This window comes from Anguilla anguilla, chromosome 10 (genome assembly GCF_013347855.1).
Source record: "Anguilla anguilla isolate fAngAng1 chromosome 10, fAngAng1.pri, whole genome shotgun sequence".
Taxonomy (NCBI): Eukaryota; Metazoa; Chordata; class Actinopteri; order Anguilliformes; family Anguillidae; genus Anguilla; species Anguilla anguilla.
This window is the reverse complement of record NC_049210.1, coordinates 29,689,590-29,714,506: the sequence shown is the minus strand read 5'-3', so window position 1 is coordinate 29,714,506 and position 24,917 is coordinate 29,689,590. Positions and strand designations below refer to the sequence as shown.

Sequence of the window (24,917 nt, the reverse complement as noted above, 5' to 3'; positions counted from 1 at the left end):
TGAAATTAAATTGTGCCTTCTGGAATCGGTATACCTTGTATGTTTTCTGGTGATCCAACGTTGCCAAGCAGGCCCGCCGTGTGTCTTGCTCGTGCCCGGGACAAGATGATCTCAAAAGACCACCCCCGTGCGAAAAAGATGAAATACAGCAACAAACTCAGACATGCTGTCATTCCCAACTTTAATGCTTTGAATTTGTCCATGGATTTAGATTTCACGAGATTTCAGGTCAGATTTACATGGGAAAAAAATACATATTGGGCCCCCCCTTGACCCAGGGCCCGGGACAACTGACCCGGTGTTCCCCCCATGTCGGCAGCCCTGTTGCCAAGACATCTCCCTTTTGATTGTGGAATTATGTTCCTTACAATGCATAATTTGCATTTTTATCTCTTTAAAATGAAAGAGCGTTTGGCTTTAATGCTTTCCCTTTCGCATTAGTAAAGCAAAATTCTAAAGACACTTCCTGGTTTTCATCTGTTCAAATTGATCACTGAAAAAAAACGTTTACCCAGCTAACTTGGGTCACCTTGGATTTTGGGTTTGAATCAGTTGCTGATCTCAAGGAGAAAACGGTAACGTTAACCATGCACGGTTGATGGGAACATTGTAAGGTCTTAATTGATGAGAACATTTAAAAAATGTGCCTTTGAAGTGGTAAAGGAAGTACAGCAAATTCAACATTTAATGGTTTTTTGTTGGTACGTATTTTGCCTGCTACCTAACTAGCAACCAGCGTTCTTCAGGTCGAAGCTAACAGCATACTCTTGAGGTGGAAACTAGCAAATGTTCCAGATCATATAGACTGGGGTCATTGTGGGGAAAGCTACTAAGTATAGTAATGACACTTGAGGGAGCTCCAGGAGTGGACAATAGGAGTGGGGAAAAAAAACAACTTAAAGTTCCATATCAGAGCACTTAGAACCCAATTCCATTATGGTATGAAATGCGAATATCAGCCCGATATATCTGTCAATCCAATCTGTCGGTTGACCTCTAGTCAGGAGTTGAGCTGCATTTTTTTCATATAAAATTTTTTTAGTGATTGCTCAGAATTTATTTATTTATTTCTTACATTTATGGCTAGTATTATTCAATCACACTAGCTAACGGACCTCTCAATCAAAATTCAACCAGGATTTAGGCATTTTACAGGCTCGTGTTTCCATTTTTTCTTTCTTCCTTCAGACAGATTTTGTGTATTAAAATGAATAAAAGACTATTTTAGACATGGCATAGTTTAACCGGTCAACTTCTGGAGCGCATTTCAGTAACAATTGTCAAAATACGCTTCACAGGCAACCCTGGCCTACACCCCCACAGGAGCAAGCCTAAGGCAACTGTGGCAAGGAAAGACTTCCTGGTAACATATAGGAAGAAACCTTACAAAGAACCAGACTCAAGGGGGAAACCCATCCTCTGGTCGGCTCAGGGTGTAGGTCTAAATAACCAGCCTGGTCAGTCAATGTACACAATCAAATTAATGGCAGCTTAGGTTACAATCCTAAGGTGGCAGCTCAGATGATGGGCGGGGTTGGGTGGTGATAGTGGGGAGTGGCAGCCGACAACGGTAGCGGGCAGGGTGGAGGCGGTGACGAAAGAGGGACAGGACCACAGCGGTGGGGGAGTCTGGTCTTGTTACCTAAAGGTCACAGGTTTGATTCCCAGGAACGACACGCCCGTTGTACTCTTGAGCAAGATACTTAACCTGCTTTGCTTCAGTATATACCCAGCTTTATAAATGGATGCAATGTAAAAGTTGTGTAAGTCGCTCTGGATAAGAGCATCTGCTAAATGCCTGTAATGTAATGGTGAAGAAAATTGAAAAGGCCATTCGGAAATGTGCAGTAGAACAACAGGGAGTGTTATAAAATAACAGAGGCACAAATTGGGGATTACAAAGTGATGTAACCAGGAGTAATCTATCGCTGCATAGCTACGGATTCCTCAAAAAAGAAGATACCATGAAATCAACAGAATACCGATCAGTGTCTTGTGCGACCACCATTTGCCTCATGCAACGCAACACATCTCCTTCGCATTGACTTGATCAAATTGTTGATTGTAGCCTGTGGAATATTGTCCCACTCCTCTTCAATAGCTGTACAAATTTGTTGGATATTGGTGGGAACTGGAACACGCTGTCGTATGCGCCGGTCCAGAGCATCCCAAACATGCTCAATGGGTGACATGTCTGGTGTGAGTATGCAGGCCATGGAAGAACTGGGAGATTTTCAGCTTCAAGGAATTGTGTACAGATCCTTGCAACATGGGGCCGTGCATTGTCATGCTGAAACATGAGATGATGGCGGTGGATGAATGGCACAGCAATGGGCCTCAGGATCTCATCACGATATCTCTGTGCATTCAAGTCGGCATGGATAAAATGCACTTGAGTTCTCTGCCCATAGGATATGCCTGCCCATATCAACACCCCACCACCACCATGGGCCACTCTGTTCACAACATTGACATCAGCAAACCGCTCACCCACTCAACGCTATACACGCTGCCTGCCATCTGCCCTGTACAGCTGAAACCGTGATTCATCAGTGAATAGGACCGTTCTCCAGTGTGCCAGTGGCCATCTAAGGTGAGCTCGTGCCCACTCACGTCGATTGTGACGCAGAACTGCAGACAAATCAAGACCTCGGTGAGGACGTCGAGCACGCAGATGAGCTTCCCTGAGGCGATTGCTGACAGTTTGTGCAGAAATTCTACGGTTGTGTAAACCAACTGTCATCAGCTGACCGTGTGGCTGGCCTCAGACAATCCCGCAGGTGAAGAAGTCAGATGTGGAGGTCCTGGGCTGGCGTGGTTACACGTGGACTGCGGTTCTAAGACCTGTTGGACAAACTTCCAAAATCTCTGAAATTACGCTGGAGGCGGCTTATGGTGGAGAAATGAACACCCATTACTCTGGCAACAGCTCTACAGGACATACCTGCAGTCAGCATGCCAATTTCATGATCTCTTAACTCTTGAGGCATCTTTGACATGGTGTTGAACAACAAAAAAAATTTTAGGGTGGCCTTTTATTGACCCCATCATAAGGAACACCGGTGTACTGATCATGGCTTTTAATCAGCATCTCGATTTGCCACACCTGTGCAGGAGATGGATTATCTTGACAATGGAGATATGCTAGGTAACAATGATATAAACAAAATTGTGGGCAAAATTTGAGAGAAATAAGATCTCTGTGCACAAATCTTTGAGGTATTATTTAAACACGTTAAAAATGGCTGCAAAAATACAAGTTTTGTGTTTATATTTTTGTTCAGTATATATTGTGCTATATTGCACACAATTCTATTTAAAAATAAAAGGAAATGATAGCAGTACAAACGTTTTACTCAAGATTCTGAACAATAACGTTTATCAGGTGACAATGAAGCACATACTGATCTAGTTGTGAGAAAAACATAGACTAAGTGAAATCAAGGTGACCATAAAACTAATAATGCATTAGTTGCTAGTTGTTTGTGGTCATTTCTACCAGCCACCTAGCTAGCTAATCAGGTCTAGCTTTGATGGCATTAGCTGGCATTTCAGAATTTGAAAAAATTTGAAAACAAGTGGGAATGGATCCTACTGGATATAAAATCTTAATCACCAAATTAAATAGGAAGCCTTGTCTATCATAATAATTCAAATACAAAATTCAATCTTACATTTTAATATATATATATTTAAATTCCAACTGGTTCTACTTTGTCTTTATTGATGACAATGATTAGTTAATTATTTGAATCATGAATTCACTTTTTTATTTTACTTTGTGCCAGTAAAATTGTATAAAACTGCTCTCAATTTTAATGTTGGCATTTCCCACCGCTTCTAACAGAACCTATCATGCCCCTGTACAACACTTAAACATAGTGCAGCATGTCCACGGTAGTAAGTAATCAAACTGAATTTTACATGTGAGTGTGACTTGTAAACATTGCTTTAAATCGTTGTTTGTGTTAATTTATCAGCTTAGAATATTGGGGCGGTGCAAATTGGATAGTTGCTTGAGAAGTGGCTTGACAATGTGGTTTTCACAACATCTAGATTGCAGAGGACTGAAGTAACATGTGAGAACAAGAGATAATGAACTGTTACAGTTACAGCTGTAAACAACTGTTACCTAGTTACAGCATTCTGATCTGTATGTGGCAGCAACTGACTTCCTCTTTACTTTCTCAAATATTTCCATAAAAAGTAAAGCTAAAGCATTTTGTCTCTGTTCTCTTTGCAGATCTGCAATGCATCCTTTGCCACACGGGACCGTTTGCGCTCTCACTTAGCCTGCCATGAAGACAAAATCCCTTGCCAGGTGTGTGGAAAGTTCCTGCGGGCTGCCTACATGACTGACCACCTCAAGAAACACAGCGAGGGTCCACATAATTACTGTGGTATATGCAACAAAGGTAATCCTCTGTCTCTGTCATGTCTAAGCTCACTCAAACTTATGATGCATGGAAATTGGTTTACATGATCTAGACCTGTATGCATTCATTCGCAATTAAAGGCAGGTACCCTTCATGACAGCCTTGCAGAACATAGAATATTGGCTATGGAATTACAGTAAAGCTGCGTTCTCACCAGACGCGCTTTAACAGCTTGCGGCACTTTTCTTCTAGTTATTTTCAATGAGTTTGAAGTGTTTTCTACGTTGTTTTTGCATACCAGATGCCCTGCTTTTACCCACCAAGGGCGCCTCACTGTTTTTGGTGTGCATGGAGCTGAAAATGATCCTATTTTTAAGTGCTCTGAGAAAAAAGCGCCCTTTGACACTGTCATACTCCGTTATGACAAGGACTGGCCTGTTTAAAAGCTGACATTGTACTTATTAAATTGACATAATGTTGTTGAAAGCAGGGCTAAGCTCCATATATTATTATGAAAAGATTCATGAATTTAATTTCTAACAAGACCAAACATGCATATTTTTTGAGGTAATTCAGTTCATGTAAAAGCATTACTTCTGCTTCTAACACCAGAGGTGATATTTGTAGACAAATAATCCAGTCAGTTGTGACCTCCATTTTCAGGCAAAATATTTTCCAAGTAACAAAACCAAATCGCACCACATTGGTGCTTGAAACTGGAACTGCTTCTAGAAATGTAGATTTCAACTGTCACAACAATCATTATCTATACAGACATAAAGATTTTCAATCAGTGATTTCAATTAAATTCCACAGATTGCATTCAAACTTAAAATCAAAACTGAGACAAACTGCCAGAGGTGGCACCCATAGATTGCATGCCTAGATTAGCATGACTTTTAATTGCCCCAAAACTTTTCCTTTGTGCTTTGTGGAGGGGGAAACGAACAGCATTCTTATAAACAATATGATATTGTCTCCAATTCACTGTTTCTCTAGGGCTATAATCTAAATATCTGACACTATCCAATGATAGAATTTCCCATGAGCTAAGAGATTCTGTTGCGTCTGGAACAGAATGCTAAATAAGTTTTCTTAAAGCAAATGTCTTCTTAATCTTCTTTATTTATCCGGGGCTATGTTCTTTTACAAAATTGGTTTGAGCAGTGATGGGTGTCCTAGACCACCAGACTCGTATTTTGGCAGCTTACTCAAGATTATTAAAAATGTTTTGCACCAATTTGTCTCTCTCCTTTGGAGGTGGAGGCCAGAGACTTTGCTGGGTGTTTATTTGCAGCGGTCTTGGACTTTTCCTAGGCAGACTGGGAGGTGAAGACACAGGGGTTTTTCCATATTGGACATCTTAATGATAGGCAGGAAGTTCATGGGTTGAAGATGTCTGTGTGAAGTTGGTAGGTTGAAGATGTCTGTGTAGGTCTTTTGAGTGTGACTTGCCGAATGTGTGTGGGGAACAGGGAGTTAGGGGAATGGTGTTGAATGAATGTACCCGATACACATAAGTGCAGTTAGCTGGATGTCATTGTGATGTGTGTAACTAGACTAGACTGAGGCACAATACTCTGATGCAGTATGCAGAGAAGATTGTTTCTGGATTTTGCCTTTCTGATGGTCTTTTAAGGACAGGGTCCTATCAAGAGTCACTCCCTGGCATGCTGGGTTTAGAGTGTGCTTCAGTGCAAGTCCAGTCAGCTGTATGTTTGGCTCTTTGGCGGCCTTAGTGTTGTCGAGGTGGAGTACACTGAAACACAATTTTTTTCTGGGCTTGGTTTTAAATTTCAGGGATTGCAGTGCCCGTCTAGTCTTGAAATGTCTTCAGTCAGCACCTGCTCCAGTGAGTCAGTTGGATGCTGTGGTTGCTAGCCAGATGCTATCAATGTAGATTAATTTGCTCCGTGCACTTCTGTTCTGTCTGAGGCACAGTAATGGTGGTTTCTGTTGCCCAGGCAGGAAGTGCTCTTGACAGTTTCAGGAGAAAATCCTTGTGCCAGATGGTTCCATAGGCAACTGTGAAGTTGTTCCTGTCTTCAGCTTTTTCTAACGGCCATTCTTAATGTAGTTGGTGAGGGCCAGTACCAATATTCAGACAGTAGGTCCAGAACATGGCAGCGATGCCTTTGACCACATGTACTGTCTCATGATGCACAATGGACCATAGTTTTACCAAGGGAGAGAGGGTGATCCCTACCTCATCCCTCACAATTGACTCCTGATCCATTGAGCAACCACAATCTGCTTCCAGGAGTAGCTCCGGGGCTCGTTGAAAAACGGGAAAAGAAGCTGACACTTTTCTGTACATCCAAACTGGTTTGCTTTTACTAACGTTAGTGAAGGCTTCAAATCAATTGTGCTGTCCAAGGGAGGAAGGGGGGATCATTCTTTAGTCCTTCCTTCTTTCTACAAGGACAGGTATTTGATTGCAAGACACATTATGAACCTTTTCTTCCAGAACATGTTTGTCCTATTCTGTCTGATCCAGAAAAATGAGTAGGAGCAGTCACATTTTAGTGACTGATTATTCTGCAGTTAGTTCAGTGCACTGCTGGGATTAAACAGGGTTATGTTACCATTTATTTGCCTCCACTGGGTTAAACAGGGTTATGTTACTATTTATATGCCTTGACCTTTTTCACGTTTTGCCTCGTTACTCATTTAACAGCGGTGAAATATATATTTTTCCACTTACACAATAAATTCTTAATTTTTATTCAACATTTTTTTTTTCCAAAAATTGAACTTGCATTTCTCATTTATAAAATAATTCATGCCCCAGAGTCAATACTTTGTAGAAATTTTCGGCAGCTATAACAACTCTGCATTTTCAGGTATGACTATGCTTTGTGCATTTATACTTCAAAATTTTGGCTCAGTCCTCCATGCAAATTTTCTCCAACTTTCTCAAGTGAGGCACAAAGCAGTACTGGACACAAATGTGCTGCTCTTACCAAGGATTTCAATTTCCTAAACCCCAATTAGACACAGTCGTCTAAAAATAGCATTCTCGTAAAATCATTGCTTTCATCAGTCATTGATTGAAGGTGCACTGCTGTAACACATACATCATTGTAAAGCGTACCTGTACTGTATATGATTCTGGAGATAATGGTAGTTTATTTAAGACAGGGGAGGATTCTTACAAAAAAACATGAATTTTACGTGTGGCTTAAGGGGTTAAATAAGATTTATGTCTGTTTTTGCTGAGCCATTCCAATTTACTCACCTTCTTGTTTTTAAGCAATTCTTTGTAGTTAGTGTTGTCTTTGCCTTAAACACAGATCTATTTTGGACAGAAACTGGTTCTCCTCAAAGGTTTGTCTGAATTTGGCTTCATCCATCTTGCCTCTAATGGCAGTAAGCTTCTCAGTCCCTCCTGCTGGGAAGGAACTCCACAGTATGATTCTGCCAACACCATGCTTGATGGTAGGTATAGTGTTACCTTGGTGATGGGCTGTGTTTGGTTTGTGGCAAATATGGCACTCTCAGACTAAAAAGCTCAACTTATAAAACCACAAAATCATCCACCAGATGGCTCCTGGCCTATTTCACATGTGCCTGAAGAAGTGGCTTCCATCTAACCACTCTCCCAACAATGATACATAGCTTCAATGATGCGAAGCACCATGAGTGCTACTCACTCCCCATCTGGAGAATCGTCTGACTTATAAACAAGAGTGACAGAGTGGGCTCTATTTTCCAGAATCAGTGGCGCATGGACGCAATCAAGTGCGCGGTGGACTGAGCGTGACTTGTGATTTTTCGTATTTTTGGGACAAGATGTAAGGAGTGCATTGTGCAAAATGTGTGGTGCTCCTGGAAACAGGGTTGGGTTATACTAAATATATTATCAGTGGGTGTGGTGCAGCATTTAATAATAGCCAATCAAATTACCTCTTTTCATTCCCTTTAAGAGCCGCGCGCATTGTGTAGGGTGTGCTGCCAATTTTTGTAGCCTACCGCTCCAGTGGCAGACTGATATACTAATCAGATGTTTCTCAAAATGTTCTTTTGTGGGAGGTGCAGATTTGGGCTGTCACTTTTTTTCTTTCAAAAATTGAGTTTGATCAAATCCCATAAATAAGAGAAATTTGTTCAAATTTGTTCAAATTTTCTTCGATCAGTTGTAATTTGCCATTTAATCTGTAGCTAAATAGCTTAAATGCTGTATGCTATAACATAGAAATAATGACAACAGTATCTTGAAGTTTTATTAAACAAAATAAAACCAGGGGAGATCATAGCGTGCCAGTGATCCTGTTCACAGCAGTACAATGACTTGGTGTTGCTTAAATGAAAGAAAAATGATAACACACAAGTCCATCATTAATTCACAACAAAGGCATGGCTTAACTGAACTGAGCAGGATTTGAGTGGTGGTTTCGTCATGTTGTAAATACATCCATTTTGATTATTTATCTCCTGGTTACAAATCAGCGTAGGTTTGACTTGTATTACTTACTCAGACATTGCTAAGCAATGAAACAGCAAATCTATCCCCATGTGGCATGGCACATCTACGTACAGAATGTAAATAGAACATACATATAAAAGGGGAAAGAAGAGGTAAAACCTGCTTTCCACTTCACACGTGATTCATAATTGGCTAACAAATTACGTACAGTAAAGCCTACAGAAAATGGAGATTGGCTTAAAAAGGTTTCTTGACTCTTTTCTATTGACCGGACTACATGGACAAAATAAACATGACAAAACCAAAACTCATCCAATCCTGCATAAGTGCCGTTTTTGACAATAAACAAAAAAAATTCTCAAACCAAAAGTCCAAATAGTGTATCCCCCAACAGAGAATTAAACCTCCACCCAGAGTACCTTCAAAAATAATAAAGGAAAAATAGCAAAGCAAAATAACAAACACACTAACTGGAGCACTATACGGCGAACAGAGGGCAGCAAGGAGAGTCGAGGTCGTGAATGAGCAAATGATCACGAAATCCAATCAGCAAACAAAGCAAAAGGGGCTAGGCGAGAATCGGAATTGAATACGAGAGCGAATGGTCAGACACACAAATCATGGGGCAAATAAACTAGAAGGGCTATGGCAATAATCGAAGGCGAAATTACCAAACCGTTCCAACGCGTTAAAATATATGCTGAAAATACTATTTTGCTAGCCACCGGCTGGAATAGAGCCCAGTGTGTTAGTGAATGATTTACAAGCCAGGTCAATGAGGTGCTTCGCATCTAAAAAAAAAAAAAAAAAAAAAAAAAAAAAAAGGCTGTGAAGTGCAGAAAAGATAGTTGGTCTCTGGACAGTTTCTCCCATTTCAGTCAATGAGCTCTGCAAATTTTGTCAGCATTGTTGCTGACCTATTAGTCACTTCTCTGACAGTTACCCTTCTCATCTGGTTCCTCAGTTTGGTAGAACAGCCTGATCTTGGTAGTGTTTGGGTGTGATATTTTTATTTTATTTCATTTTGTTACAATGGACTTATTGGTGTTCCTAAGAAGGTTAAAATCTTTTCAATATTTTCATATTGCTGCAGCTATGTGCTTCCTAACAACTAGATATTGAATTCATCTCAAGTTCCACGGCCAGTTCCTTGCCTGCCTGACCTGATCTGCAGTTTCAGTTGTGACACCTAACTAAGTCAGTGAAATTTGTTCTGCAATCTTGCACTTGATCACAGTTAGATTCAAATTCAACTCAGGTGGATCTCATTAACTTATTTAGTGGCACACATTTAATGTCACAAACATGGATTTTTTTTTCTTTTAACACGATTGCAAAATAACCGCAATGCATAAATTATGCCATCACTCATTCGCCATCATCAATCAATGTTGAGTTCAATGACCAATATAATGGACATTTTCCTACATTGTTACTGGTCAAAGCATATAATAAACTGTAGCAAAATAATCGTGTTTTTCTCAAGATTATCATTTTAAGGAACATTAATAAAGCTTTGAAAAGAACTTACAATAATTGTTCTTTCTTTTAACCATCTCAAAATTAAAATTAGGATCAGTCTTGAAATTACATTACAGGCATGTTAGGGTTGGGTACCGAGAGCCGGTTTCAAATTGAAATGGTTACAAATTTCCAAGAACCGAGAATTTGTTAATAAATGTGCATTTTGAATCCACTTATTGAATCCTGAAAATGTATTTTCAATGGCATTTGTGATGAGTGAAATGCAAAGAGTTTTAATCAACTACCAAGACCTGCTGCACTTACGTCTACATTGGTGGTTATGTAATATGTATGCATCAATGCGCCTGTAATAGGCTATGCCCCCACGAGGGGGGAAAACAATCCGTTGCACTCCAGATAGTTAGTATTAGCAGTCAGGGGATTACCAAGATTGTAGAAATACCGAACGGTTTGTTGTATGGTGGGCTGTACAAAAAACAAAGCCAAGAACCCAGATTATAAGTTTTATATCCTGCCTTGCAAAAAGATCAAGTCAATGAGGAGAAACAAGTGGATTCAGGTCATTAGACATGAGCGGAAAGCTAGGACCGGTGTACAGTACTGATCCTAGGGGGAAAGTCAGAAAACTGTGGGATCCTGAATAAAGCCCCACTTATATTTGTTGTAAATTAGACAATTTGTTCCCAGTAAGTACTTATAACTTTCATTACTTTCAAGAGGCTGTGCCAGAATGTTTATTTAATTATTTTTATTTTTTTAGAATATGATGTGACCTGTAACTGCATAATTTTCAACATTACATATCACCTACTATAGAAACAGCTACCTTGCTAACGTTATTATGATTACTTTCCTGCTTTTAACTAAGATGTTTTTAACAAAGTTATTCGCTATGACCTAGTTAACATTTATATTAGTTAAAAGCAGCTATGATTATAACATTCATTAAAAGCTGCTTTTTTCACGGGAGCACAGAAGGCTTCAGATCTGGGTTCTTGTTCAGCCCACCACCCGCCACCCGATGACGTGCTGGCATTTTTATAGTCTTAGTAATCTATGACTGTTAATATTAAATCTATGAAAATAACAATTTACTTTTTATGGCCGCATAAATCTGCTGACAATAAAGGTGGTTTTGCATACAACACATTTTTGTTTTCTTTTCATACTCAAAAAATATGACAACATTCGGAACCAGGATTCAATAATAACCGGATTCGATAAGCAGAATCTAAATGGTAACCGGAATAGATGAAATCTAAACCGATACCGAACCCTACTTGACATAGACTTTTGACTTTTCATCACTCGTGTTTGAAAGTCAATTAGATTGCTGGTAGCACATCATTTAATGGTGCTGTACATGTAAATAATTCTGTATGAAGATATTCTTTGAACATGTTCTTTGGCATGTTTTTATATTGGAATAGTTTTACTTCAAACCTGGTTCATTACTGATTTGAACAAAATTGACGTTAAATCAAAACATGTAATATTCAGTGTTTGAAAAAGTCTTTAAATTTTCAGACCATTTCGGTCAATGAGTAATAGCCCCGGGGTTAGCTACCTAAGTGTGGGTGCGTGTTTGTGGGTGTTTGTGAGTATTTCTGAGATTATTTGAGTGCCTGAGTGCAAGTGAGCGTTTTCAGTCTCCTCCATTTTCCGTGTCTGCAGTTTAAAGGATTATAAGACTGCTTTGGTTATTTTGTCTTGTTCTCCTGGTCCCAGGTTTCTCCACTGCCTCCTACCTTAAGGTACACGTAAAAACGCACCACGGCTCTCCTCTACTCCCTGCTGCTACAGTGCACTCCTTTCCAGAGCCCCGCGAGCCTCAGGCACACAACGGCGCCCCCTACAACTCGGGACGCCCGTGCGCAGTGGAAGGCAAGCAGCTGCACAGCATTATTGTCACACTTATCTGCTCAGCTGCTGCTTGCGGGGGAAATAGCACTGCATCCATCTTGTAGATGAACACAGATTCATCTTTTTCATGTGTGCCCCCATACATCAGCACTTATTTATATGCTGCTACCATCATAAGCCCTCTCTCATGTGTCATCACTAGTGACCACTGGAGGGAATGGCGATATCTCTGGAATATAACAGTAGGCTTTGGCCGATATTTACTCTTGTAGCGAGCTATTTTGAGCAATCGGTCAGTCAATAGATCAATCTTTTATTTTATACTAAAATCCTGAGTAGGACTATTTTGACTATATGATGGCAAAGAGAGGAAGGGATACTTGCATCTTGTACGTTTTAACGGCAGTTATGCTTAGATATCTGCCTCATAATTAGATAAATCCTTTACAGTTTAGCAGAGGGGTGAGTTTTCTTTGTGTATCATCTTTACTACCTCTTAGATGATTTTGCAAAAACAAGGTATGTAAATGATATGAAATTTTCCAGAACCCTAGGTGGTAGAATATTATGTAGCTTAAATTAAATTTTAATAATTAAAATGTGGAAATTAGGACTTAATTCTAAATAGTTTAAATGTTTGTGTATATATGTGTATAGACAGTACATGCATATATTAGGCTGCCTGTAGTTTAAAAATACATCTTTAGGTAGAGAAGAATTCAGTTAATATGTACATATTTATTGAATAACAAACCAAAGTACAAACTTAAAAAAAAAAATTTCTATGTACAATGACACAAAAATATTACCCTTACTAAATCATCTTGGACTTTCCTCCTTTGGCTTTAATTGTAATTAAACGACTTAAGTGCTTATTTTACTTGCACTACTGGCCAATTGTATTAGGCTACCTGCGGTATTAAAAAATCGTAAGGTAGATAAGATTTCAGTTGATCTAACTACCCCTCCACCTCCCTCCCACCCCCCATTTGGAAAATGATTTTATAGACTTTCAATAATATGTTTAATTGTAATTAAATCCAAAGGAGGCCATTTTGAGCCATGTCTAAGATTAAGTAAAACTCATCTTTTTGTGTTATTGTGGGTAGAATTTTATTTTATTTTTTTTAAAGTTCATACTTTGTTTTCTGTTCAATGAATATGCATATGTTAACTGAATTCTTCTCTACCTAAGATTTAAAAACAAAAAAAACACTGGTGGCCTAATACTTTTGTACTGTACTGTACTGTGTGTGTGTGTGTGTGTGTGTTTATATATATATATATGCACACACACACACACACAATTGAGGCCAAAAGTTTACATACACCTCGGCTAAAGATATGTCAACTCACTTTTTCAGAACTCTGCACATTTCATGTTACCATAGATTTCTTTTGGCAAGTCAGGGCATCTGCTTTGTTCACATCAGAGGTAATTTTTAAAACAATCGATTAGAGACAGATACATTTCAGATTTAATTCACTATATCAGAATTCCAGTGGATCAAAAGTTTACATACATCAAGTTGACTGTCTCTTTAAACAGTCTGGAAGATTCCAGAAATTGATGTAAATGACTTTTTAGAAGCATCTGATTGGCCAGTTGTCGTAATTAGGAGTTAATTGTGAGTTTTTTTTTTTTTGTGTATTTAATGGCCTACCTTTAGAGCCACTGTCTTTTTGCCCTTGATACCATGGGAGAACAAAGTCCACAAGTCCAGTTCCTCCTTAGGTGCAATATCCAAACAACAGGTACCACAAGCATCCATACAAACAATTGTATGCAAATATAAAAATCTTGGGACCACATAGACACTGCATCGTAATTAATTTTCAGGGCTGAACAAACTGTGGTCTGAAAGGTTCAACTGAACCTCAAGACAACAACAAAGGAACAGTTGAAGGAGTTGGAGGCATCAGGTACCAAAGTATCTACACCACCATTAAGAGAATCCTACATCGCCATGGCCTGAAAGGCTATCATGCAAGGAAGAAGTCCCTACTCCAAGACCGGCATAAAAAAGTGAGAATGAAGATTGCAGGTGATCACCAGGACGAAGATCTAGCCTTCTGGGGGAATGTTCTCTGGTCAGATGAAACAGAAATTGAACTGTTTGCCCATAATGATCAGCACTATGTATGGAGGTAAAAGGGTGAGACTTTTATTCCGAAGAACACCATCCCAACTGTGAAGCATGGGGGTGGCAGCATCATGTTGTGGGGATGTTTTGCTGGAAAAGGGACTGGTGCACTTCAGAAAATAGATGACATCATGAGGAGGATTATCTAGAAATACTGAAGCAACACCTCAAGACATCAGCTAGAAAGTTAAAACTTGGTTTCATCTGGGTCCTCCAGCAGGACAATGATCCTAAGCATACCTCCAAAGTTGCTTAAAGACAACAAAGTGAAAGTATTGGAGTGGCCATCACAAAACCCTTACCTGAATCTCATAGAAAATTTGTGGACTGAACTGAAAAAGCGTGTTCGAGCAAGGAGGCCCACTAAGCTGACTGATTTACACCAGTTCTGTCAAGAGGAATGGGCAATAATTCCGGCAAGTTATTGTGAGAAGCTTGTGGAAGGCTACCCTAAGCATTTGATTCAAGTTAAGCAATTACAAGTCAATGTCACCAAATACTAACAAAGTGTATGTAAACTTTTGACCAACTGAAAATTATATAGTATATAAAAGTTGAAATAAATCTGTCTCTTGGCTATTATTTTGAAATGACCTCTTATGGAAATGATGTAGATACCCTAATTGACTTAACACAGGAAATGTATGGTAACATGAAATGTGGAATTGTGAAAAATTGAGTTTGAATGTCTTTAGCCTAGGTGTGTGTAAACTTTTGGCCTCAACTGTGTGTGTGTGTGTGTGTGTATATATATATATATATATATATATATATATATATATATATATATATACACACACAGATAGATAGATAGTTGTGTGTGTCTTTAATAACTATGAATGGACAGGTGGTTTTCTTTTAGTATCGGCCGAAGCCTATTGCATCACCTCCATTCCTAGTAAGGCTGGCAGGTTCAGTTGACATTGAACAGACACTACCTCTCAATTAATAACTTCTTGTTTTTGAAAGGAACACTACCAAAGCCCAGTAAAAAGAACTTTGTCCTACAGTAGGTTTGTGCATGGTTTTGCCAGTGGTGAGGAAGCAAACTTTGTCCCAGTATTACGGCTGGGTTTTGGGGTTGTTGCTGTCGTGCATGGCTACTGCTCCCCATCACAATGCTTGTAGCTCAAGGCAGGGTTACACATGAGCACTGCTGTGATAGTGTGCATCTGCCTATTCTTGCTGACATGGCGTATTTGTCTGCTGCTTACATCACCAGCATAAAAGTATTCTCTGGTCAGTGTTGCACTAATATGCATGTCCATATATGTGTTTATTTCTTTTGTTTTGTGTTTGAGCGTATTCATCCATTGATGTGTTTTTCTTCCTCTGGACTTAATGGATCTTTTTCAAAATATTATTGCCTTTAAGACCAGCAGCCTTTCAGTTGGTAAGATGGGTTGTACATTCTGTTATTCAAAAGTAAGTCATCCAGCACTTTTAGTAGCAATTGCGAGGACTATTCATTTGAAATGCGGTATAGCATCTGCATCTGGTACATAAAATGGTATTTCTGAATCTGTCAACAGATTGACCTCCCAAATCTACTTTTACTTGGCTTTTCATCTGTTTGTTCCCTCATGTTGCAAAATAATTTAATGCAAAAGAAAGTAGAAAACAAATCTCATTCTTGTAGTCATGGTTTTCAGACTTCCTAGAGAGTCCATTGCTGCCCTTTATGTTGAAAGTAACATGACCCATCTCCTCTCTAGGAGATGAGAGGTTGGTGAATCAATTCTTGGCCTTGAAAATTGGTGGTTGTCCAGCTGTTGGGGCTACAGGTGGTGAGAGTTGGAAGAGCATTGTTTTGAAAGTTTTCCTGGGATAAGAAAGATTTCAGGTGAGGTGATGAGCCAGTGACAAAAGAGAAGGCTTCAAAAGACAGAAGAAAAGATGAGTTTGAGAAAGGTTGCATGCATCACAACTTTACATCAGTGAAGAAAATGTTACATGGGCCCGGTTGTGGATACTTGGTTTATTCCAACAGGCAGTCTGCTGGTTTGGCAAGTAATACAGGAAAAAGTTTCATTTTCTTTTGGCATTGTTTCATTTTTGCCTTGTTCTTTCTCTAAATAGACCTCTTATAAATTTCTTGGTGTCTTTCACTGATAAATTCCCAGAAACACAAGGAAAAAGTGACTTGCAAGTTTGCCTATGTGAAGGTAAAAACCAATGTTACATTGTTAATGTCTTTGCTGATGTAAAGTTAATCTTCTGACTGTATTTACTGTTCTTTCCCCTGGCCTCTTCTGTTGTTTTCCTTTTTCCTGTCGACTTTCCCAACTCGATGCCGGGACGGTGTTTGTGTAGACCTATGTACCAGTCGCCGGCTGCTGGTCACATTCCCAGAAGCGGATGGTCGTTTTCGTGGGCTTGCTGGGCCCCCAGTGCTGCCCCAGCCTTGTCCTCCCAGCCTGGGCCTGCAGCCCGAGCTGCTGCTGGGCAAACCAGGGGGGGCTCCTTATTTCTGGGAGTGTCGTGCTGCTGGCGCGCCAGGCTTCCCCACCCAAGGGCCCCATGCAGGTCAGTACATGGGCAACAGGAATGGCTTGAGCTGAGTAGAATGAGAGACAATATTTGAATGGAGTTTGACATGAAGGGGGGGGGGGTTAATTCACCCCCATGCAGTTCTAGAGGACCTTTTTATTTGTAAACAATATTACAGTTCCCAACTTGTCTTTGCCTAATATTCTCCATTCTCTGCCCCCGGAGCTCACGCCAAACCCAGACTACTTGTTCATGTGCCTGGCTCACCAGTACTGCCTTTGAGTCATATCATCCTTAGTTTCTGTGTTCAGGCTCCCTTTTACTGCTCCTTAAACTGTCATATTTTTTTCCTTTTTGCTGAAATTAGGAACCTTATTTGGATATTGCATATTTGCAAAGTATGCCACTATACTTCTAGACCTTTTTATACTGTTCTACTTTTCTTTTCTTTTTTTACTTTAAACTTTTACTTTATAAAGGGCACCCCAAAATTTCTGCATGTCAAATATGTCAGTCCTTCCATTGGAACTTCCTTATTATTCATAAGGTCATTTCAATCAAAGTTCAGCATTGGAACTGTGATTGGAGCAGTTGTGGTCAGATGAGACCAAAACCATAGGATCTCCCCACCCAACCCCTAACAAGCTAAAACTTGTCTGAAAATAGATTCTTCCACAGGGCATTGATCCCAAGCATACCTCAAAATCAGACAAAGTTTTCCAATGGCCATCTCAGGAGTTGAAAAATCAGTGGTTTGAATTTAAAAAGTCTGTCCACAAATACAGACCAAAGGATCTGAAGGATTCTGAAAGATTCCATATGGAAGAATGGTCCATACCGTAAAACATGATAGAAGGCCACTCAGTGCTCTTCTCCTTGTTAATGGAGTGTAGTATGGGTAAGGACAGGGCAGGCCTGGTAACCGAAAATCACAGGTTCTATTCCCAGATAAGACACTGCTGTTGTACCCTTCAGCAAGGTGCTTAACCCGCATTGCTTCAGTATATATCCAGATGTATAAATGGATTCAATGTAAATGCTGTGTAAAAATTTCTGTAAGTTGCTCTGGATGAGAGCATCTGCTAAATGCCTGTATTGAGAACAACAGGGTATTATTGGGAATTTTGACATAAGATTATTAAAATAAAATAATACTATAAAGTTATACAACTTTTTTTTTTTAAACAATTGTATCATTGATGGTTTTAAATATAATTTGCTTCTTTTTCATGTTTGTCAAGGTTGCTTATAATTCTGGACCTAACTAGCTGCAAACTAGTTCCTTAAAACTTATATAGATGTACTTAGATCAATTCTGGCTGATGAAGATGCTGAAATGTTGGCAAACATTTTTGTAATGCTCCCTGTTAAATTCAGTATGGGGTTTAAGGTCCTGCTCACTACTTGTTAAGCCCTTCATGGACTTATGTCCCTTGATTTAAATGGTCCAATAGGAGTTCTATATTTGAAATTGCTGAGATGTCAACATTCGGGTACTGTCGCACAGCAACGTGTCATAGACATATAGGCGGAGCCAGCGAGGGGGAAAAAATCCCGCATCTGTCACTGTTCTGTATGTCCTCAAATTACATTGCATTTTTGTTTCCTAAATACCAGCAAAGGTATTTTGGCAAAATAAACCTAGTAGGACTCGAGTGTGCTTATGTGGTTACAGAGTGGACAAATGATCCAACTGGAGGTATCATTCCTGGACTTCATCATCTATCTCATTGAATCCCCCAGTAAGGAGCCACTTCAACTAGATTATGATCCATAACCATGAAGTAAACTAATGTTAACCAGTGGACCATAATCAATTGCAGAAGCAATGTTAACAATATAACTTTGTGGGCTAGTGATATTAGCTGTTGCTAGCCACAGGTTTTTTGGTAATAAATAAAAGTGCAAATCTGGATTTTAAATCTGTGCTATGTATTAAATTAAGCCACACAGAAGAAAATTGCAGTGTTTTTAATATATTACTAAATTTACTCCCAATTTAAAACCTAAAACTGACCAATTCATTTATTACCTATGGAAACTGCCAAAATTTCCCCTTTAAGAAGTTGGATATATTTCAAATGCCTTGGCAAGAGGTTTGTTGTTTCATTTTACTTCCTGTTGGTGAGTTTAAATAATTATCCCAGAGATGATGTGTGTGAGCAATGTCTTTTTCTGCACGTGGGAAAAGCCAACAGTGTGTGGCAATTGGCAATTGACTATTAGCAACTATAGTGGACCGGAGTGCTTTTCACCAATCTGGATTAGAGGGAAGAGAGAGACAGAGGCGGCGGTATTTGTTCAACAGGATTTATAAAAATTGATATTTTATGGCCAAAAGTAGCTGGTAGTTCCTGTAGTTACACTTCAAAATGAGGTAATTAACTACTACAAACACTACCCAAATTTGAATGTAGCAGAACTGCCAGCAAATTGCTGCAAAATGCATTTAAATTACTAATTTAACCAAATGTAATCTACTCCCCAGCACTGTCTATCAGTGGGATTGTTACAGTAAAGTTGTGTAACTGCAACAAAGTGTCTTTCATTTATTAATAGACACGTGAAGGCTATATCATTGCGCCTACATCTGTCTGTTTAAATAGACTACTTAAATGTGGAAGGTAGAAGGAAGCAATGTTAAATTCAGATCCGTGTTTATTATTTTGCCTTTTCATCTAAGTTTAACAGCCATCTAAACAAGTATTATTTTATGCTTTCACATTGGGGTAGATATTTTGGTTCAATGCTTTTTGAATGTGGGTGAAAAGAAACCCGGTCATGAGGCCTTTAGTTAGAAAAGGTATGGCTTCTTGTGTCACTCACGTTTTAATTTAATTTGTGAGCTATATAACATTAGTTAATGCAGGGACAGATTAAGCCAATCTGAGGCCTGGGGCACAATATTCACAAGGCCACTTACAACACCCCAGAGCCACAGTTTACTCAGTCTAATTTTACCAAATATGTTTTGATCATGAAATTTAATTACCTGAAGCAATGCAAGGTATGTGATATTATCAACAAACATATAGAACATTATTATTATTAGTATTATTATTATTGTTTTTTTTTTTACTATTAAAAAATATAAAATATTATTTTATTATTAAATGATGTATTATCTAACCGTTAAAGTTACTGTAGTGAGCAGCTTCAGCTCATTCATTGTGCTTTGTATTCAGAGTTTATGCCAGTAACCCGGGCAATGGGCAGCCCTGCCGCACAGAAGTTGAATGTCCTAATTTCACATCCAAACAATCCACTGATTTAAATTTTAATTAAACTACTTTAGTCACCTCATTTTATGTGTGTTTAAATGTTATATCGTATTCTATACAGTGTGAAAATATCGATCTGTGCTGCTAATTATTTAATGGCTGCCACAGAACACTAGCTTACAAAACCATGTGGGGCATTGGTCAGTAGGCTCATCTTTCACAAATAAATGGAACTGTAAAAATTTGTCGGCCAAGTTTTCATCCAAATCATTGGGATACGCAGCAGCCAGCTGTATGGCTCGCTGGCGAGCGTCACTCAGATCAGCAGGGTTCTATTTTGAACAACACCCCAAAAAGATTGCTCACCTGCCTGTAGGCCTGCAGTTGGTGATCTAAACAAGACCATGATCATTCACTGATTACATTGAAGGTCTCGACTCTGAACTTCTGACTTCCCTCGGGGTGACACAGCAGGATCTTTCGAGTCATCAGAAAACACCCTTTTACCTTTTGTGGTACAGTTTATACTGGTACTGTTTAGAAACCTTGTTGACGCTTGTGGTAAATCTCTCGTCGTCTTCAAACTGATCTAGTAGCAAAACTACAGAATTTTCAAAAAGTCCAGTCGTCGGACATTTGTCCTTAAGTCAATGTCATTTTTTTGCAATTGAAATCATTGCAAAACAAATCAAATGGGCTTGTTTGACCACCCCAACATATCACTAGTGCTGTCACACAACCACATAACACAACATCACATAACATAACATAATATAATGATGAGAACAGGCCATTCAGCCTAACAATGCTGATGACCTACAGATTAGGTAGAATCTAACACTGTACCAAGCCTAGTCTTGAAAATCCACAGAGTTTCTGCCTCTACTGCATGACCTTGCAGGCTATTCCACACATTGACTACTCTCTGCGTGAAAAAATTCTTCCTAATGTCTGTATGGAATTTTCCTTTTGCTTATTTTCGTTTATGTCCACTCGTTCTACTAACAGAACTCAACCTAAAGAATCTCTTGTAGTTTCCTTTGTTGATCCCCTTTATGAATTTGAAAGCCTCAATCAAATCACCCCTGAGTCTTCTATTACTAAGCTTGAAGAGATTAAGCATCCTAAGTCTTTCCTCTTGGCTTTTATATTTCATACCAGGAATCAATTTGGTTGCCTCTATATCTTTCTTGTAGTACGGTCCCCAGAACTGCACACAATACTCTAAGTGTGTTCTAACAAAAGTATTGTTAAGATAAGTTTAACTTCTTTGGATTTATACTCAATACTTTTGTCTATATATCTCAGCATCCTATTGACCTTTTTACTGCTACAGCACAGTGCCTAGAACCTGAAAGGCTTTGATCAACCATTACTCCCAAATCTTTTTCATATTGAGCACATTACAATTTTGTTCCTCCCATCCTGCCTAATGTTTTTATTTTGCACATGCAGAACCTTACATTTGGCTATATTAAATTTCATTTGCCAGGTTTCTGCCCACTTATGAATTTTAATTAAATTTTCTTGGATGACTTTAGTAGACTCCAAACTATTAGCTGGGCCTCCCAGTTTAATATCATCTGCAAATTTGACTAATGTACTTTCCATGCCCCTGTCAAGGTCATTGATATATATGAGGAAAAGCAGTGGTCCCGGCACCGCTCCTTGTGGGACTTACTACAGTTCCCTGCTCAGATAATATCCCTCCTCTGAAATACATCCTCTAATTCCTACTGTCTTCATTTTACTAACAAGTCTGTCATGTGGTACCTTATCAAATGCCATTTGGAAATCTAGGTATATAATATCATAGGCCTTGTTATTTCTCCTGTTTCTAAGGACTATTTCCATCAGGGCCTGCTGACTTGTTTATCTTAAGTTGAAGTAATTGATCCAGTACGTCTTTATCCTTTATTTCAATATCTGATAAGACATACTGAGTACTGAATATGTCTTCCATTCTATTAGTAACCTCTTCTCTAGTAAACCTCTCAACAAAATAACTATTTAAGGCACCAGCAGTCTTAGAAAGCAATGCTCCTTCTTCATTCCTGATGCACTTGATGTCCTCTTTGACTTTCCTTTTCCTGCTACAGTATTGAAAGAAATGTTCAGGATTACTTTTTGCATCATTGGCAATTTGCCTTTCAACGAGTCTTTTGGCTTCTCGTTGTTTTTTTTAACCTCAGTAGGCATATTACAATATTCAGTCTTATTACTCCTAGTGCTGTCATGAGCTTATAAAGTGTTTTTTTCCCCCTCAAACTCTCCCATATGGCTTTGTTCATCCACAGGGGAGACCGCTTCTTCAACTTACCTTTGGAATAAATTTACATTGGGCCTCAAGAATAACGCTTTTGAACCTGGTCCCACTCTTCATTCACAGTCTTGCAGTTAAGAAGTTGCGCCCAGTCAATATTACTTAAATTTTCTTGCATCTTGTTGACATTGGCTTTTCTGAAATAAAAAAATTCTGGCCATAGAGGAGGCCTTGTTAATTTACCATAATACTGCAGAATGACCACTTGTCCCAAGTGGCTCAATTATCTCTATGCTACAAATTCTGTCCGGATCATTGTATAGCACCAAATCCAAAATTAATTTCCCTCTTGTACACTGATTGACATATTGTGCAGAAAAAAGGTAATTTATAACATCTAAAAATTCTTCCTCACTTTTCCTTATCCTGTCATCAATTCCAGATTAATAGGAGAGTAATTGAAGTCATCCATAATAACAGTATCACGTTCCTGACAAGCTTATTTTATGTCTCTGAAGAGCATGGAGTTCACACTACTGTCTGAAGCTGGTATCCGGTAACACCATTAGGCCCTTTTCATGTTTGTCCAAATATCGCTAGGCATGAGCTTGTCAATTTCTGGAATTTTCTACACATTTTAATTTTCTTTTACATGGAGAGCTAGACCCCCCACTTCTCTTACTGGATCTATCCTTCCTTTGTAGTTTGTACCCCTCTATATTATATTCATCCCCATCCTCCTCCCCAAAACATGTCTCTGTAATCCCAACTATAGCATAGCCCCCAATATTCATAGCAACCTTGACACATCCTCTCTCATTCCCTCACCTCCCGCCATACCAAGCCACCCTTACTACAAGACTACATTAGTGTTCACACTATTATAGGAAGCCCTGACAGTTTCTATTCTGGCAGTCTGCGCTTCCCTACCCTTTTCACTTTCTGACGTCCCTGCCTCCCAAGTCCCTAGTTTAAATAATCTTGTGCAACCTTAAGCATACGTTGGCCCAGTGCAACAGTTCCCCTCTAGGTCAGGTGCAGCCCATCACGCTTGTACAGGTCAAACCTGTACCCATCTTTCCTATACCAGGTGTGTAGCCACGTATTAAACCTCCAAATAAAACTCTGCTTCCCTCTGCTTGCACATGGTACCGGTAGTATTGCAGAAAAACTGATACAACACTGTCACACACCGCGACACACCCCTTTCTGAACAGAAGAGTTGGACACAGAGAGATACAAGAATCCGGGAGTTTCCGGTCTTTATTTCACACTTTTTAACGAGCGAGAGACTCAAGTTTCTATAAAACAAACAAAACTGCTTTGCCCTTCACCCTCATGGGATTGGGGTAAAAATAATAAAGAAACACAACAAACTAAAATAATAAAGACAAAATAACGAAACTACGCACTCTTTCCAACCTTTACCCATGCTGGTTATTGCTCTCTCTCTCTCTTTGCTTTCTCGGTCACGGACCCCTACTGGGAAGAAAGCACACTTTAAATAGCTGGATTAATTACGGATGCCCTCCAGGTGCGTGTTTAACCAGTAGGCATGGTCCTCAGACTGCCCAGAACCTCTCTCATAAACCAAGCCCTGCCACACACCTCCACAGCCCCCCCTTGGGAGAGGAAATCAGCACAAGCGTTAGCGGACCCTGGCCTATGGATTACCCGGAAGCGAAATGGCTGGAGAGCCAGATACCACCGGGTAATCCGAGAGTTGGTGTTTTTCATTTTATGCAGCCATGGGAGGGGAGCATGGTCTGAATAGAGGGTAAAGGATGGACCCAGGAGGTAGTACTGGAGTGTCAGTACAGCCCACTTTATCGCAAGACATTCTTTTTCAGTGGTACTGTACCGACTCTCCCTGGGGCTGAGCTTGCGGCTGATATAGATTACCGGTCGCTCCTCCCCATCCGCCTCCTATCCGAGGCATCGGTCATCTAAATAAGCCGCGGCATAAGCAGCATGCGGTCTTAAAAGCCGGTCCATCAGCCGCTGGAAGGTAGCGGGTGCCCCATGCAAACCGAACGGGAGGGTGACAAATTAGTGTAATCCAAACGAAGTGGAGAAAGCCGATTTCTCTTTTGCTCCTGGAGATAAGTGAATCTGCCAGTAGCCCTTGGTTAAATCCAGTGTCGAAAAAAAACAAGCAGTGCCCAACCGATCCAGCAGCTCGTCCACCCGAGGCATCGGATAGGCGTCAAATTTCGATAATCCACGCAGAAACGAACCGACCCATCTGGCTTGGGAACAAGCACAATGGGCCTACACCAATCACTGTGCGATTCCTTAATCACTCCCATCTCTAGCATTTTGCCCAATTCCTCCTGAACGAATTTCTTTTTATGTTCAGGCAGTCTATACGGGCGACTTCTAACCACGGTGCCCAGGAGGATATGTATGTGGTGTTCTGTAAGGTCAGTTCTTCCTGGTAGGGGCGAAAACACATCAGAAAACTCTTGCTGCAACCGAGCTACCTCTGTTTGCTGCTCCGGAGTCAGATGGCTGTTAGTTGGAACTGGACAGGTTTTTCCCAAATTAGGAATTTCCGGTCCCAGCTCATCTGACCTGACTTCGGTTGTCGCAAGCAAAACAGGGTCTACCTCTCTCCACAGTTTTAATGGTAGATCTGACGTGCTCCAC

At 39.7% G+C, this 24,917-nt stretch overlaps 1 protein-coding gene across 6 annotated transcripts in view; it reads left to right on the top strand.

The window, feature by feature from the left end:
• The window catches only part of LOC118237415 (POZ-, AT hook-, and zinc finger-containing protein 1-like), a 64,857-nt gene that overhangs the window by 17,687 nt on the left and 22,253 nt on the right, over positions 1–24,917 (top strand). For 3 of the 6 annotated variants that reach the window (XM_035436097.1, XM_035436096.1, XM_035436100.1), the window contains 3 exons: positions 4,244–4,415; positions 12,016–12,171; positions 16,608–16,820. In XM_035436097.1, the coding sequence (XP_035291988.1) occupies positions 4,244–4,415; positions 12,016–12,171; positions 16,608–16,820 (541 nt within the window). Of the gene's footprint in view, positions 1–4,243; positions 4,416–4,677; positions 9,238–12,015; positions 12,172–16,607; positions 16,821–24,917 lie in introns of those variants that run through there. The other 3 variants (XM_035436098.1, XM_035436101.1, XM_035436099.1) reach the window with 3 other exon arrangements.